Source organism: Cicer arietinum, chromosome 7 (assembly GCF_000331145.2).
Source record: "Cicer arietinum cultivar CDC Frontier isolate Library 1 chromosome 7, Cicar.CDCFrontier_v2.0, whole genome shotgun sequence".
Taxonomy (NCBI): domain Eukaryota; kingdom Viridiplantae; phylum Streptophyta; class Magnoliopsida; order Fabales; family Fabaceae; genus Cicer; species Cicer arietinum.
Genome location: NC_021166.2, coordinates 27,888,987 through 27,903,903, shown reverse-complemented (window position 1 = coordinate 27,903,903; position 14,917 = coordinate 27,888,987). Strand labels below are relative to the sequence as shown.

General features: G+C 27.7%; 1 protein-coding gene across 1 annotated transcript; it reads right to left on the bottom strand.

Moving 5' to 3' along the window:
- Positions 1 to 5,981: 5,981 nt before the first annotated feature.
- LOC105853091 (zinc finger BED domain-containing protein RICESLEEPER 2-like) lies at positions 5,982 to 7,921 on the bottom strand. Its single transcript, XM_012720141.1, has 4 exons — positions 6,805 to 7,921; positions 6,447 to 6,640; positions 6,176 to 6,255; positions 5,982 to 6,090 (listed from the first exon to the last, which is right to left on the bottom strand). The coding sequence occupies exons 1-4, from the start codon at positions 7,919 to 7,921 to the stop codon at positions 5,982 to 5,984; spliced, it is 1,500 nt and encodes a 499-aa protein (XP_012575595.1).
- Between the last annotated feature and the right edge of the window lie 6,996 nt (positions 7,922 to 14,917).

The following is a 14,917-nucleotide window of genomic DNA, read 5'->3' as shown; positions in this document are numbered from 1 at the left end:
ATCAAGGAGTTGTTGCCGCTATCAGGCTTGGATACATTCGTTCAATTATGTGTCTAAGTTGCCACATAATCATTTGTTGGATATTTAACTCTTATTGAGAGGATAATTTGATCCAAATCCTATATCAATTCAAAAGTATAAAAACAACTAGATTGGTTTACATCAATTTTTAATAACTCTTAACAAAGAGAATTTTTCATTCATTCTTTTCTTTCGATGTGTTCGTTATTTTTTTTTCTTCAGAAGTTTTCTTTAAATATTGTCTTTTTCTTTTGATACATTACTCGTTTTTAAATATTATTTTTTTTGTATCAAATTCTTATCCTCAAGATATATTCATGATTGGATAATTTTTTTTTTTTGAATGATGAAGGTCATTGAGAGTATCATGATCATCACGATGATCAACTTTGTTAATTATCATTCTTCATAATATCCAATATCATCAATCAAATTTTATCAATCTAATTTCATCAATCTTTTTTAGTTTAAAAAATGTTTCTATTTAAACCCCGAAGAGTTTATCCATTAGGAATAGTGTCGCGGGGGATCTTAATACATAGTAATAATACACTGATTCATTAGAAGATTTATACTATTCATAATACTATTGCAATCTATTGTTGTACTACATGGACAACTACGCTATACTAACGAGATGATATAAATCATTTTCATGTGCCATGTTAGTTAATAAATGAACAAAATTCTCTCTCACTTTATCTTTAAACGAAGACAAACACAAGGTCAATCTTCAATGTTGACTTGTTGAATAGAGTGTTAACTTTTCTAGATGATAACTCCACCAAACATAAACAAGTTTAAGGCACACGAGTGTTTATAATATCTATTCTAGGTTTAGTTCTCGTGATACTACTTAATATAGCATTGTTGTTGATTTTCCTTTTTTCCCTTTCTTTCTTTATTTTTCTTTTCTTTTTCTTTTTCTTTTTCTTTTGGATAAGGTCTATTCTCCCAAGTTTTTGTTTTTTTTTTTTGTCTTAATCTACTTTAAACTTAACAAAATATATATCACACGGTTGATATAATTCATCATTGTAATTTAACATAACTATAATATAATAACTATAATATAATGTGTGTTGTGTGGTTGTAATTTGTAAATTTTTTTTAAATGTTAATTTTTAAAAAAATTTAAAAGAAATATTTATGGTGTATAAATGTTACTATAAAAAAAGTCTCATTTGAAGGGGATATTTATGGTGTAAAATTTTCTTTCAATGTTAATTTTTACAAATATTTTTTTAATGCATGATTATTTAAAAAATAAATAAATATTATAAACCATTTTGATTAAAATATGAACATTAGGTTTGATTTTAATTTTTTTCAATTAGGTTATAAATAGGCAAAATGGAAATATTGTAATGCCCATTATCCTTTAGCTATAAAACCATAAATAAGTTGTATAAAATAATGTTTCAGAGGTGATTTGATACATTACAATAGGATACAAGCCTAAAAGTGTCATTGTTAGTTAGTAGTTTACAAAATATTTCATGATGAACTAAGAGCATCTCCAATAGGGATGGGAATAGGCTAGGCCGTCCGACAGGGGCCTATGGCCTGACCTACTTATGGCCTGGCCTGACCTGGCCTGTTTAATAAAAAGGTCAGGCTCAGGCTGTTTTTAAAGTCTATTTATATAAATAGGTCAGGCTCAGGCTTGTGAAAAAGCCTATTAGGCCTGACAGGCCGGCCTATATATATTTTATATGTATTTTATTCTCTATTTTTTCTTCTTCTAATTTCCATTGCACTCACTCCAACAAACATGTATGAAAACAACATATTTTTTTATAAAAACCGATATTATTTATTTGTTACTTTATATTTTATAAAAACCAATACTATTTATTTGTTATCTTTATATATATTATTAGTATATAAATATAGAAACCCTAATTGTTTATTATTACTGAATATGAGTTTGTTTGAGAGGTAATATTCTGAGTTGTTTGAGAGGTAATATTCCGAGTTGTTTGAGAGGATTTGTTTAGAGGTAATATTCTGAGTTGTTTGAGAGATAATAATAGGTGCGTTTGTTTCAATAAAAAATTTATTCTTTTAAACCAAAAACTATTTTTTAGGGTTTAAAAGGTATTTGTTTCATATTTTTTAAAAATTATTTTGTTAGAAAAATCATTTTTTTATTTAATATATATATACGTATACACATTAGTATTGGTATATGGAGAATCATATAAATCGATATGTGTATAGATAATTGTTTATTTATTACCTTTATATATATATATATATATATATATATATTATTACTAAATATGATGTTGCACGAGAGGATTTGTTTGAGAGGTAATAATCGGAGTTTGTTTGAGACCATTTGTTTGAGAGATAATAATGCGTGCATTTGTTTTAATAAAAAATTTATTCTTTTAAACCAAAAATCATTTTTTAGGGTTTAAAGGGTGTTTGTTTCATATTTTTTTTAAAATTATTTTGTTAGAAAAATTATTTTTAATGTGAATAAGGCTTTTAAATAGGCTTACAGGCCAGGCCATGATAGGCCGTAGGCCAAGCTCAGGCCGAAAAAAAAGCCTATCATAGGCTGTAAGCCAGGCTTAGGCCTCAAAAATTCATCGTAGGCCAGGCTCAGACCTTTCAAAGTCTGGCCTGGCCTGGCCTATTCCCACCCCTAATCTCCAACGGTGGCTAAAATGAGTTCGTCCGTCAGGTGTAATTACGTAGCCTTTAGTTTTTGGCGAGTTCACTGTTGGAGATGTGTCAAGTTGTCATCACCATTCTCTCACGAAGGAACGGTACTTTCATACAGTTATCTTTTTTTATTATTAATTTATGAATAATAATAAATAAATGATTTGTTAGTGGTGGACCCTATCTAATGAACATGTGAGTTCACCGTTGGAGTAAAAAATAAATGGGTTATTTCAAGACGATGTGGCACGGTGGACTCCACTTAATGAACTCATATCGAGTTCACCGTTGGAGATGCTCTAAATAATACAAAATATCCAACGACAAAAAAGAAAAACAACAACACAAGCTATTTGCTTTAAATTCAAGTTCAAACCTTCTTATCTATTATAATATATATAAAAATATTTAGGATGAAATTATAATCTCAGTTATTTTCATAAATAGAGAAAAAGGTAGTTTGACAAGTTCTTTTAAGTAAACAAAATAAAATTTCAAGCTTACTTTAAATACAATAGAAGTTGAAAATATCATTTAACTTTAACTAGAATATGACCCGCGCATTGCGCGGGTTTAATTTTAGATTTTTTTAAAAAAATTAATATGATATTTCATGTGTCAATTGTCAAAGATGAACGTCGTTAATTCAAAATATGTATACAATTATATAATGTAGGATTAATTTAGAAAATGGTGAGTAGACGTTATGAAATAATAAAGTGATATTATGAAATATTAATGAGATTAATTTAGAAAATATTGAGTAGACGTTATAAAATAATATCTAATTAGGAGAAATAGTAAAAGATAGTAGATTGTGTATATAATTTGTGGAAAATAAAAAGTAGGCAAAAAGATTAAGAAATCATATCTCCCATCCATGACATTTCAACATATGGTGTGGGAGTTATTTTTTTTAATATATTATATTAGATATATAATAGATTGTAGCAATGTCATTTGTAGAACAGAAGTAATGTATTTGATAATTGAAATTGAGTTACAAAAAGTACTACTTTATTGTTGAATTTAAAAATTATTAAAGTGAAATATTTGGAAATACATTCATCGATTTTAATTTTTTCCACTTATTTTGGTTTTTTTTTGTTTTATCAATTTCCTTACACTTCCAGATTGTTTTTCTTTTGGTTTCTTACAAAAAAGTCATATTAAAAAATATTTGTGTAACTTGAACATATTCACTAAATTGCTGTTTAAGATCAATATAATACAAAATAAAATTAATTTATTTTCCGTCAATACTTATTGTACTGTCACTCCTTATTTGACTGTTGGGAATTTGAACAACTTGACAACTTCAACCCATGATTGGATTTAGACTATTGTAGCCATTGGTGGCAATTGCTGCAAGACTTTAATAATGAAGTTGTTGATGAAGATTATATGTAGCAAATTCTAAAGTATGTTGTTACACTAGCCTTTAGGTTCGATTCGCCCTCACCAATCCAATGCAAATGAGATGAACGGTGAATCCCCTTTAGAGTACTTTAGAAAACCTTGATATATGTGATTTGCACTAACACAAAAAGAGTATCTTTTAATAGTATGTTACAAAAGAATGTTTCTTATCCTTCAATCATGCATTAGAAAAGAATAGGATGACTTAGAATATAAAATGGATGAGACAAAGTGGAACCAAAACCAAAATTTTCTTTTTTCATTAGGTCGAAAATGACACTATTTATAGAAAAATAATATCACTTGAAAAAGAGGTACAACTCTTGGTTCTGCCATTCAGTTTGTGAAATGGTATATACGAAAAAGCGTTCATAAATTGACATACTAGTTGCAATAGCTTGTTGGTTGATTGGTGCATCTTTCTTGGGCATGATTCGAGTTTGATTTTTTTTTGTTGTATCATGTTAATTAAAATCATTTATAAATACATATATTCACCAACATTTTGGAAATATTTTACAATCCCCCACCAATTTCAAAATATACTTAGTCCTATAATTTTGGAAATATCATGGTTTTAGATAATGGTATCTTACGATTTGAACCACTACTTAGTAAGCAATGGGTTTCACTTACAATTTGATAAGGTCTTGTGTCATGTACCCTTTTGATGATAATTTAAGAGTCAAGTCTTTTAACTCGTTGAATCGGCCTTACTTCATCCTCACATAGGTAGACTATATAAGAAATACACCCATAATATGTATTTCAGCAAATTCATGTTATATGCCTATTAAGAGTAAAATTCAACCTTCCAACTTTATACTTATGGTCCAAGTACTTGAGATGTATCTATTTACAAATACTTGCAATCACACTAATAGTGAACTTTTATCATTGAACTCAAGACTTGATGTTACTCAAGTGTGAGTTGATTTTTCATCATTGATGATTAATTAGATATGGGCTTGAGTCCCATCCTCAATAATGTCTTCAACATCATGTCCTTTGTCAGACCTTTCATCCAAAGATCTGCAAGATTCTTCTCATTTCTTACAAACACTATAGATATCACTCCATTTACAATTAAATCCTTTACATAGATATGTCTTAAAACAATATGTCTAGATTTTCCATTATATACTTGGCTATATGCTTTGGATAGTGTGGATTGACTATCACAATGTACGGATACCGGGTGTGCATGGTTGGTTTAAAAAAAAAACCAAACCATATCCATTTAAAAACCAATATATGGATTTGGATTTATAACTAAATCCATTATTTGGTTTAAAACCGGTTATAAAACCAATTGTAAAATTGGTTATGGTTAAATAACCGGTTTTTTTTATGCAACCAATTTTAAAATCGATTTTTTCTCAAAATTAGTTACAATTTGGCTATTTTTAAATATCTATTTTTAAAAAACAATTTAGGCATAGTTTAAAAATCGATTATTTATAAAAAATCGATAAAATTCTCAAACCAACTCAAAATCATAAAATATAAGTAAATTTTTAAAGCATCTCCCTTCAAACATTTGCTAGTATAAAGGGAGTCAAGTAACTAATTGAGTCAATATCTTCAAAAGTCATATACTAACTATATCAAGAACAATTACAAAAAAAATGTAATTTAATGAATAGTTCAAGTCACACAATGAATTTCCAATATTTCAAAAATCATTAAGTGAGGTTGGAGATGTAATTAGCATCTAAACACATTGATTAATGAGAATGATTTCATTTAAATAAGCATGACAGATCCCAACTAATCAGATCATTGTCATCTACTGATGAAGAAGAAGAGTCAACATTAATATTGAAATACTCTTATTTAATAAAAACAAAATGTAATGTTCATAATCATGTCCTCTCTTTGTCCTTATACAGAGAAATTAAGTCTTCAAGCATGAAGCCAACAATACTATGTCTCCAGTTAAGGTTAATTTCTGCTCCTTCAAATCCATGGACACTGATTCAACACTTGCAAAAACCATGCATGGTTTATAAGCATGAAATAGAAAATAAAATATAAGAGATTGAAATTCCATATATACCTGAAATATATATTGGAGATTGCCTTTATGGCTTTTTTCTTTGTTTTGTCATCATGTACATCCACTTGCAGCACTATTTTCTGTCATTCACCAAATCAGAGGACTATTAGGAATTAGGACTTCTAAAATCACTTCTCAACAATAAAAATTATGCCTTCTCAGTGTGTTTAGATGCTAATTTCCAAAATTTCAAAACCAAATATTTGTAAATTGCATAAAGTATTCAGATTTAAATGAAAAAAGTCAAAATGAGTTACATAAAGAAACATACCATTAGCAGCCGTGGCTTCAAATTGAAATTGAAAAATCCAAACTTTGCATCCTCTGCATCCAAGTTGAAATTTTCATTCTCATAAATTTCCCTAATCACTTCAAATTTAATGTAATTTAAATTCAATTCATACCTCACATGTAATTTTATGTAAGCTATACGTCCTAAAAGCCCTTCTCTAAAAGTCAGAGTCCCTGTTATTTCAATTCTCAATCTTCACCAAGAGAAACATGAACCGAACAAGCACCACCAAATTTCATAGAAGTTATTTCTGAAGTAAAAAAAAACAGTTACTTATCAAATCATAATTTAACAATTATTAATTTATATTCAACTATTAAAGCATATACAATGTTACATTCCTCTAAAATCTCAAGCTCCTTGAAATCCTCAACTAAAAGTGAATCACTTATTGAAGACGGTTTACGCAATCCTTTAAGCCAACTAGCAGTACAAACTAGAGCTTCAACCGTTTGAGGTGTGAGACAACTCCGGTATTCGTCAATCACTCGTCCTCCGGTAGTAAAACTAGACTCAAAGGCCACTGTGGAGATAGGTATGGCAAGCAAGTCTTTGGCTATCTTTGCAAGAATTGGAAAACGGCTTGAGTTTAACCTCCACCAGTTTAAAACATCAAAGTTGGTAGATGACCGACTCTCTAAAGATTCTTCCAAGTACCTTTCCAAATCAGACTTTTCAGTAGAGGACGAACCAGTGCTCATTAAAAATCTATTATAACTATAAAGATCTTCCTTACCACTTAAATCAAATTCAGTCGATTGTGATTCACTTTGGAATCCTTCTCCAACACCACTATACTCCAGAATTAGTTCATCCAAACGAGTTTTCAACAAATCTTTTAATTTGGTTGCATCAAATGAATTAAAGTTCTGAGTGATCAACCAATTGACAAACTTTAATTTGTTCCTGGGGTCTAAGACAGAAGAAATCAACAACAACATGTTCAAATTTTCATATTTTCCCCAATATTTGTCATACTTTGTTTTCATCCTATCAGCCATTACTTTTAAGCACATATCCTTGGAGTTGCACATTTTAAGTATTTTTTCACCTATTCCAAAAACCTCTAACATATACATATTAGAGGCAACATAGGAGGAACCAGATATTCGTAAGGTGGCATCGTAAAACAAATACTTGGGATCATGAATTTCAAGCACTTCAAATGCCTTTTGATGCTTCAAAGCCGAGTCTAACATTAAATATGTTGAGTTCCACCTAGTTTCCACGTCAAGACAAACTAGACCTTTGTATTCAGAGTTTGACCGTTCTACACATGCTTTAAATTTCGCAAACCTAAGAGGAGAAGACCTAGCATATTTCACAGTAGCACGAAGCCTTAAAATTGACATGTCCAAATCACTCAACCCCTCACTAACAATGATATTTAAGATGGGCGCACAACAACGCATATGCATGTACTCTCCATTAAAAACCAAGTTGTTACAAGACATTAGTCTTTTCTTTAATTGTTTGATTCCAAGATCATTTGATTAGGCATTGTCAAGTGTCACAGTCAAAACACGATTCAGCCCCCAATCAGTCAAGCACGCATCAATTGTCTTTGTCATAACATCTGTCGTGTGACCTGGGACTTGGCAAAATGTTAGAACCTTATTTTGCAAGTTCCAATTATTGTCAACAAAGTGAGCAGTGACACACATATAAGACAAATTTTGAATAGATGTCCATGTGTCGGCAGTGAGGCAAACCTTATGGCAGTGTTGGGACATATAGTTTTTCAATTTTAACTTTTCTACCTCCCATAACAACAAAGTATCGCGTGCAAATGTAGTGCGTGATATAATATTGAATTTTGGATTTAAGCCACTTACAAATTCTTGAAAATCTGGATGCTCCACTTGTCGAAAAGGCAATTACATGCCTATAAACATCTTCATGAGTAAATATCGTAATTTTTCTTGATCAAACCTAGGCACTGAAGGGGAAGAAATAGTATGACCTTCAACATTCATTGCATCCAATGTTCTCTTCCTCTGGTTAAACTCGCTATTGGGGTTTTTCTTACATCCCTTTGAATGTTGTATCATTGAACTCGTCCCATTATCACACTTGAGCTTCTTGCTACAATGGTTGCAAATAGATGTCTCATCCAAGTTAGGATCTACTGTGAAATCATTCCAAACAAACGATTCGTTTTTACGACCTTTGGTTCTAGGTGGTAACATAGTAGTTGTGTTCGGGACAATTGGTGGAGGAGAAACAAACAAATCTACTGTCTCAGATTGATCACTCATCTTGATGTAATGTTACATGTTGTTGCAATAATAATGAAGATAGTTAATGAACTTAAAATGTTCACGGTACAAATCCACATGCATAATTCAAACTAATGTTCAAGGTGTAAAGAACCAACACGCTTCCTTATTCTATGAATCAAACTATTGTATTTTTGAAAGCCAAAGCTTTAAAAACCGTAATTACAATGATCTCATATGAACTTGCCAAGTGCCTATTTAATCGACAAATTTAGACATGTATTTAAACACATAGAGGAACAAAAAAGTGGATGCTCACTCCCAAAAAAACATAATATACCAGAAGCTCCAGTCCAATAGTGGAAAATGGCAATTTGTTAATATTTTTAACACATTATGAGCAAACACTAATGGATAGATGAACAATCACCAAAAAGAATACCAAAAATAATCGAATATTTTTTGTCCAATCCACCTAGTTTGAATAAAATATTAGATTGGTTGTTGTAAACTATAATATAATAAAAAAAAACCAAAAAATTGAATGGTTGAATTACAGTGTTGTAAGCTAAAATATAATTAAAAAAAACCAAAAAATCGAAGGGTTGAATCAATGTTCACTCTTTTTTCTTCTCAAATATGGAATTTTAAGCTAGCCCAATAATTTATGCTGACCCAAATTTATTGGATTTGCATACAGAGTTTCCCTCCCCTAATCTAAGTTATGCACTATAAAAAATTTAACCACATATATTTGAGTAGAAAAAAACTTAAAATATTCAAATATAATCAATGGATTGCTCAATATTTATCCTTTGGACAATATATTAAAGCTCTAAACTATTTTATAAATTAGCAGCAGTAACAAAAAAGCAGAAATGCAAAATTGCAACAAACCTCAAAGAGAGAATTGTACAAACTTGAAATGCAGTAGCCAAACACAATTATGCAGTAAAAATTAGCAATAGAAATTAACAAGAAAAGGATGAGAAGAATTGTACAACCAAGATTTGATCTCGGAGTTCAATTCAATAAGGATCTACATTCTCTCACCAATATAGTTAATTTTAGCCATAACCAAAATGAATTTCAAAATAAGTATACTTGATTTTTATATTAAATCTTATAAAATAACTAATAGAACAAGTTTATTTGGAAGCAAAAGTAATATTTACTTGTAAGAGGTTTTTGAAAACCTCTTTGAACATTACATTTGTGGTAGTTGCATCAGTTCACTTGCTTTTCTATTTTGCAACTTATCCTCACTTGCTATCTTCATGAGCTTTTTCAACATCAATAGAGTGCAATATGTTTGGGGAGAATGAAAGTGCAATTTGGGGTTAAAGGGTAGATTGGAAGATGACATTCATGATTGGAGCTTGTTTATTTTATTCAATAAAATGGGATAGCTGCCAGATTATGTCATATGCTCTAAGGTTAGGTACTTATATTTTGATGGGTCTTTAACATAAAATTGGTATACTCTTACAACCCCTATCCCCACTCTTTTCAATAGACTGCAAAATCATCAATAATAGACTGCAAAATCATCAATAAGGATATGGTCGTTGAGAACATTCATTTTCAAAGTAATTAAAAGCAAGCTCAATAAAACTAACACATCTTTCATTTTCATTGTCGCTACCATAATCTAATAACACCCTTTTGTGTAATTCCTCTAATACAAATATAGGAATTTGATTTTCAAGCAACAATAAATCCCTTTGTGTGATTATGTAGATCCATGATGTAGTAAACATGTAATCATTTTTCTGTTCAGATTGATTAGATTTTATTATCGTAATAAAGGGATGTAATCAACTTTCCCTTTATTATCTCAACGGGTTTCTCCAAAGCCATGGCGATTTGCCATTGACGATTCTCTGAAGAAACTAAGAAGAATAAACAACAAAAAAAACTTAGTAAGGATGAATAGAAACGAACCAAATGTGTTAAACGTTGGAGAAAGAAGGAAGGAAGGTGCTTCAAAGATGGAATGTCGGTTTGCCGGAAGGAAAGATTGTCGGGAAACGCTGCCGGAAAACGCTGCTGGAAAATGCTGCCAGAAAACGCTGCTGGAAAATGCTGCCGGAAAACGCTGCTGGAAAATGCTTTTGAGGGTTTTGGGGATTTAGGGTTCTGAGATTGGAATTTGGGAATTGAGTGGATAAAATCTGGTTTAAATCCAAATCCAAAAATAAAATGTGGGTGGTTATCCAACCGGTTTTAAATAAACCAGTTTATATCCATATTATTTTAACCGGTTATTAAAAATGGTTTTGGATCCGGTTTTGGATTTGGGTCTCAAAACCGGTTTTTTTGCACAACCCTACTTAGGACCCTCATGTAGCTTGTGATGGACAAATAAGAGTTGAAAATCAGTAACTATGTTCCTCCATAAAGTGACTTTGATAGTTTCACCTCTAATAATTAAAGCCAAAAATAAATAATATGTTAAATGTTACAAAATTCTTTTGAATTTAAATTGTTTTGTATTTTATATTAAAAATTATTACCCATGCATTTTGATTTCTAGTCTGAGTATTTTTGTCGGCTTGTCAACAACATAAACTTGCTCTTCATGTCCAACAGCATGTAGTGTTCCAATGATGTCTGCAATAAAAAAAAAAATCGTTAGTACAAAATAATATATATTTGATATTTTTAAAATTTAAATTTATATTGAAAGAATTATTACCCGTTAGATTGACTTTATCTCCCAATCTTTGGGGTAGTGATTTGGAGGAAATAAAATCGAAGTAATGTTTTGGAATGGTAAATTGTGGGTCCTGAATTTTATTTACGACAGTTGTGGTCAAAAACCATGCCTTCTTTGTTCCTAGGACAGGCCTGTAAGAATCATTTGCCGGTGAAATTTTCAGATTTTTGATGTTGTATATATCACCTTCTTGTATCATGTTTTTGAAAGTCGCGAGAAGTTCTTTTTTGATTGTTGCATGCAAAGGTGTTTTCTGTGAGTTAAAGTAAAATAATGTTAGAGGTGATCATTTAAAAAATTAAATACATTTTTTTTCAATAGCAAAAAATGTGAAAAAAATAATGATATAAATATATATATATATATATAGACATTTATGAATGGACTTATTTATTTAATATTTTAGCCATTTTTTTTACTCTTATATTTAAATATTTTTTATTTTCAATTTTTCCTATCACATCACAAATATATCATATCTATTATATTTCTTGCTCTATTTCTTTCTCTCTCAAGATGTAGGATGAATATGCACTAAACATTTTCCTTATTTTTTGTCAACAATCATTGTTGTTATCTACTACATTTGTCCCTCAAAAATGTCAAAGTTGTTGATTTCACACAAACTAATGATAAATTATAAATAAAAAATACTCATGTATAAATTATCATAAATACAAAGTGAAAGATGACTTGACAAAGTGATTCACATGGTATTAATTACAAAGATAATTAGATAAAATAATTTAGAACAAATGCTTTTACTAATGTGAAGCATAATACATAGGGATGGAGTAAAATATTATGGTACATGTTCTTAAGTCTTAATTCAACTGACAAATATCGATACTGACGTCTTGTTCTGCATTCAAACTCGAGATCTCACAAATGTGTGTGAGTTAATAGTGGTATTTATCATCTATTCTACGGAAAAAATAAATTATAGTACATCATATATTTTGGCATTGCAAGAAATTTTATATACATGGCAAAAGGTGGCCTTCACGTACATAAGATTAAATATTATAATGTATGAAATACATTGGCAGCAGCATGATGGAAGGCACGTTGATCTACCCTATCAATTTAGTCAAGTCTCCATATTATCAATGAATATTAACCTATATATATATCAACCTATCAAAATGTTTTTCTTCAATTGCAAGCCTTGTCTCTACTTCTTCCTCAATCCGTCATACCCTTGATTGATTTATTTTATTAAAAGTGACATCAATTAAATAAATAGTTAAAGATTAATAATTAAAAATACTCTATTAATATTAATAATAGTATAATTTTTTGTAAATTAAAATTGCAATATACCTTTTTTTTTATAAAATTGAAAATTTATTAAAAAAATCGACAAACATAAAATGCATTTTTGATATTGATGAATATATATAGTATAAAAAGATTTGAATTTGAATTTTGTTCAGTTTTTTTTTCTTCTAAAATGTATTAAATTTAATTTGTTGTTTTAATGACATGAAATTAAAGTTATTCGTTTTGAATTATTTGCATTTGATGTATAAATATAATTATTTAACAATTAATATTTTGTAACGGAATTGTTATAAATTTTGGATTTCAGTTTTGAAAATATAATTGTAAATTTTGAAACTAAAAATTTAAATCTGAAATTTTTTTGTTACAGAAACTTGATTGATTTATTTTGTTAAAACTGACATAAATTAAAGTAAATAGTTAAAGAATAATAATTATAAATAATCTTTTAATATTAATAATAGTTTTATTTTATTTAAATTAAAATTGCAATAAACTTTTTTTGAAAAAAAATTGAAAATTTATAACAAAATTCGACAAACATAAAATGCATCTTATTTAGTTAATTATAAAATGTAAAATATTAAACACGATAAGACAATATAGTTAAATTTTTATTTAATTATTAATAACAATTTTAATTTATTTAGTGTTGATAATATTAATACGAGTCAATAATGTTTGTAAAAAATAATATAATATATAGTTAATAAAGTAAAGAACCAAAAGACATTTGTAATTAATTGTATTTGATGTATATTTATAATTGATTGATAATTAATATTTTGTAACCGAATTGTTATAAATTTATGATTTCAATTCTGAAACTAAAAATCTAAATTTTGATTTTATTTGTTAAATAATTAAATAGTTAGTTGTTTCATTGTGTTAATGACATGGAATTAAAGTTATTTATTTTGAATTATTTGTATTTGATGTACAAATATAATTGTTTGACAATTAATACTTTGTAATGGAATTGTAATAAATTTTGGATTTGGATTTTGAAAATATAAATTTCAATTTTGAAACTAAAAATTAAAATTTGAAAATTTTTTTGTTAAAGAAACTGGAACTCAACAGGTATGGATTGATTTATTTTGTTAAAAGTGACAATAATTAAATAAATAGTTAAAGATTAATAATTAAAAATACTCTATTAATATTAATAATAGTTTAATTTTTTTGTAAATTAAAATTGCAATATACCTTTTTTTTAAAAAATTGAAAATTTATTAAAAAAATCGACAAACATAAAATGCATCTTATTTAGTTAATCATAAAATGTTAATAATAATAATAATAATAATAATAATAATAATAATAATAATAATAATAATAATAATAATAATAATAATAATAGTTTGAATGTTTATAAATAAAAATTGTAATATATCAGAATTTATTTTGTTAAAAGTGACACCAATTAAATAAACAGTTAAAAATCAATAATTATAATTAGTCTATTAATATTAATAATATTTTGAATTAGTCTATTAATATTAATAATAGTTTAAATGTTTGTAAATTAAAATTGCATATACCTGATTTAAAAAAAGTTAAGAATTAAAAAAAAAATTATAATTAGATAAATATATCTTATTTATCTAATTATAAAATGTAAAATATTAAACACGATAAGGCAGTCTAGTTAAATTTTTATTTAGTTATTAATGTTAATTTTAATTTATTTAGGCTTGACAATATTTATATGAGTTAATAATGTTGGTAAAAAATATTTTAATATATAGTTAATCAAGTAAAGAACATAAATAAGAAAACAAAAGGCATTTGCAATTAATTGTATTTGATGTATAGTTATAATTGATTGACAATTAATATTTTGTAACCGAATTGTTATAAATTTTTTATTTCAGTATTTAAATTAAACATAAAAATTTCGACTTTTTTATTAAATAATTAAATAGTTAAAAGTTAATTATTATGATCATTCTATTAGTAATAATAATAATAATAATAGTTTTAATGTTTGTAAATTAAAATTATAATATATCTGATATTATTTTGTTAAAAGTGACAGGAATTAAATAAATAGTTAAATATTAACAATTATAATTTCTCTATTAATATTAATAACTTTTTTAATAATTGTAAATTAAAATTGCAATATCTAATTTAAAAAAAAAATGAATTACCAAAAAAATCCCACGATACATAAAATGCATCTTATTTAGTTACTTATAAAATGTATTTGATATATAGTTACA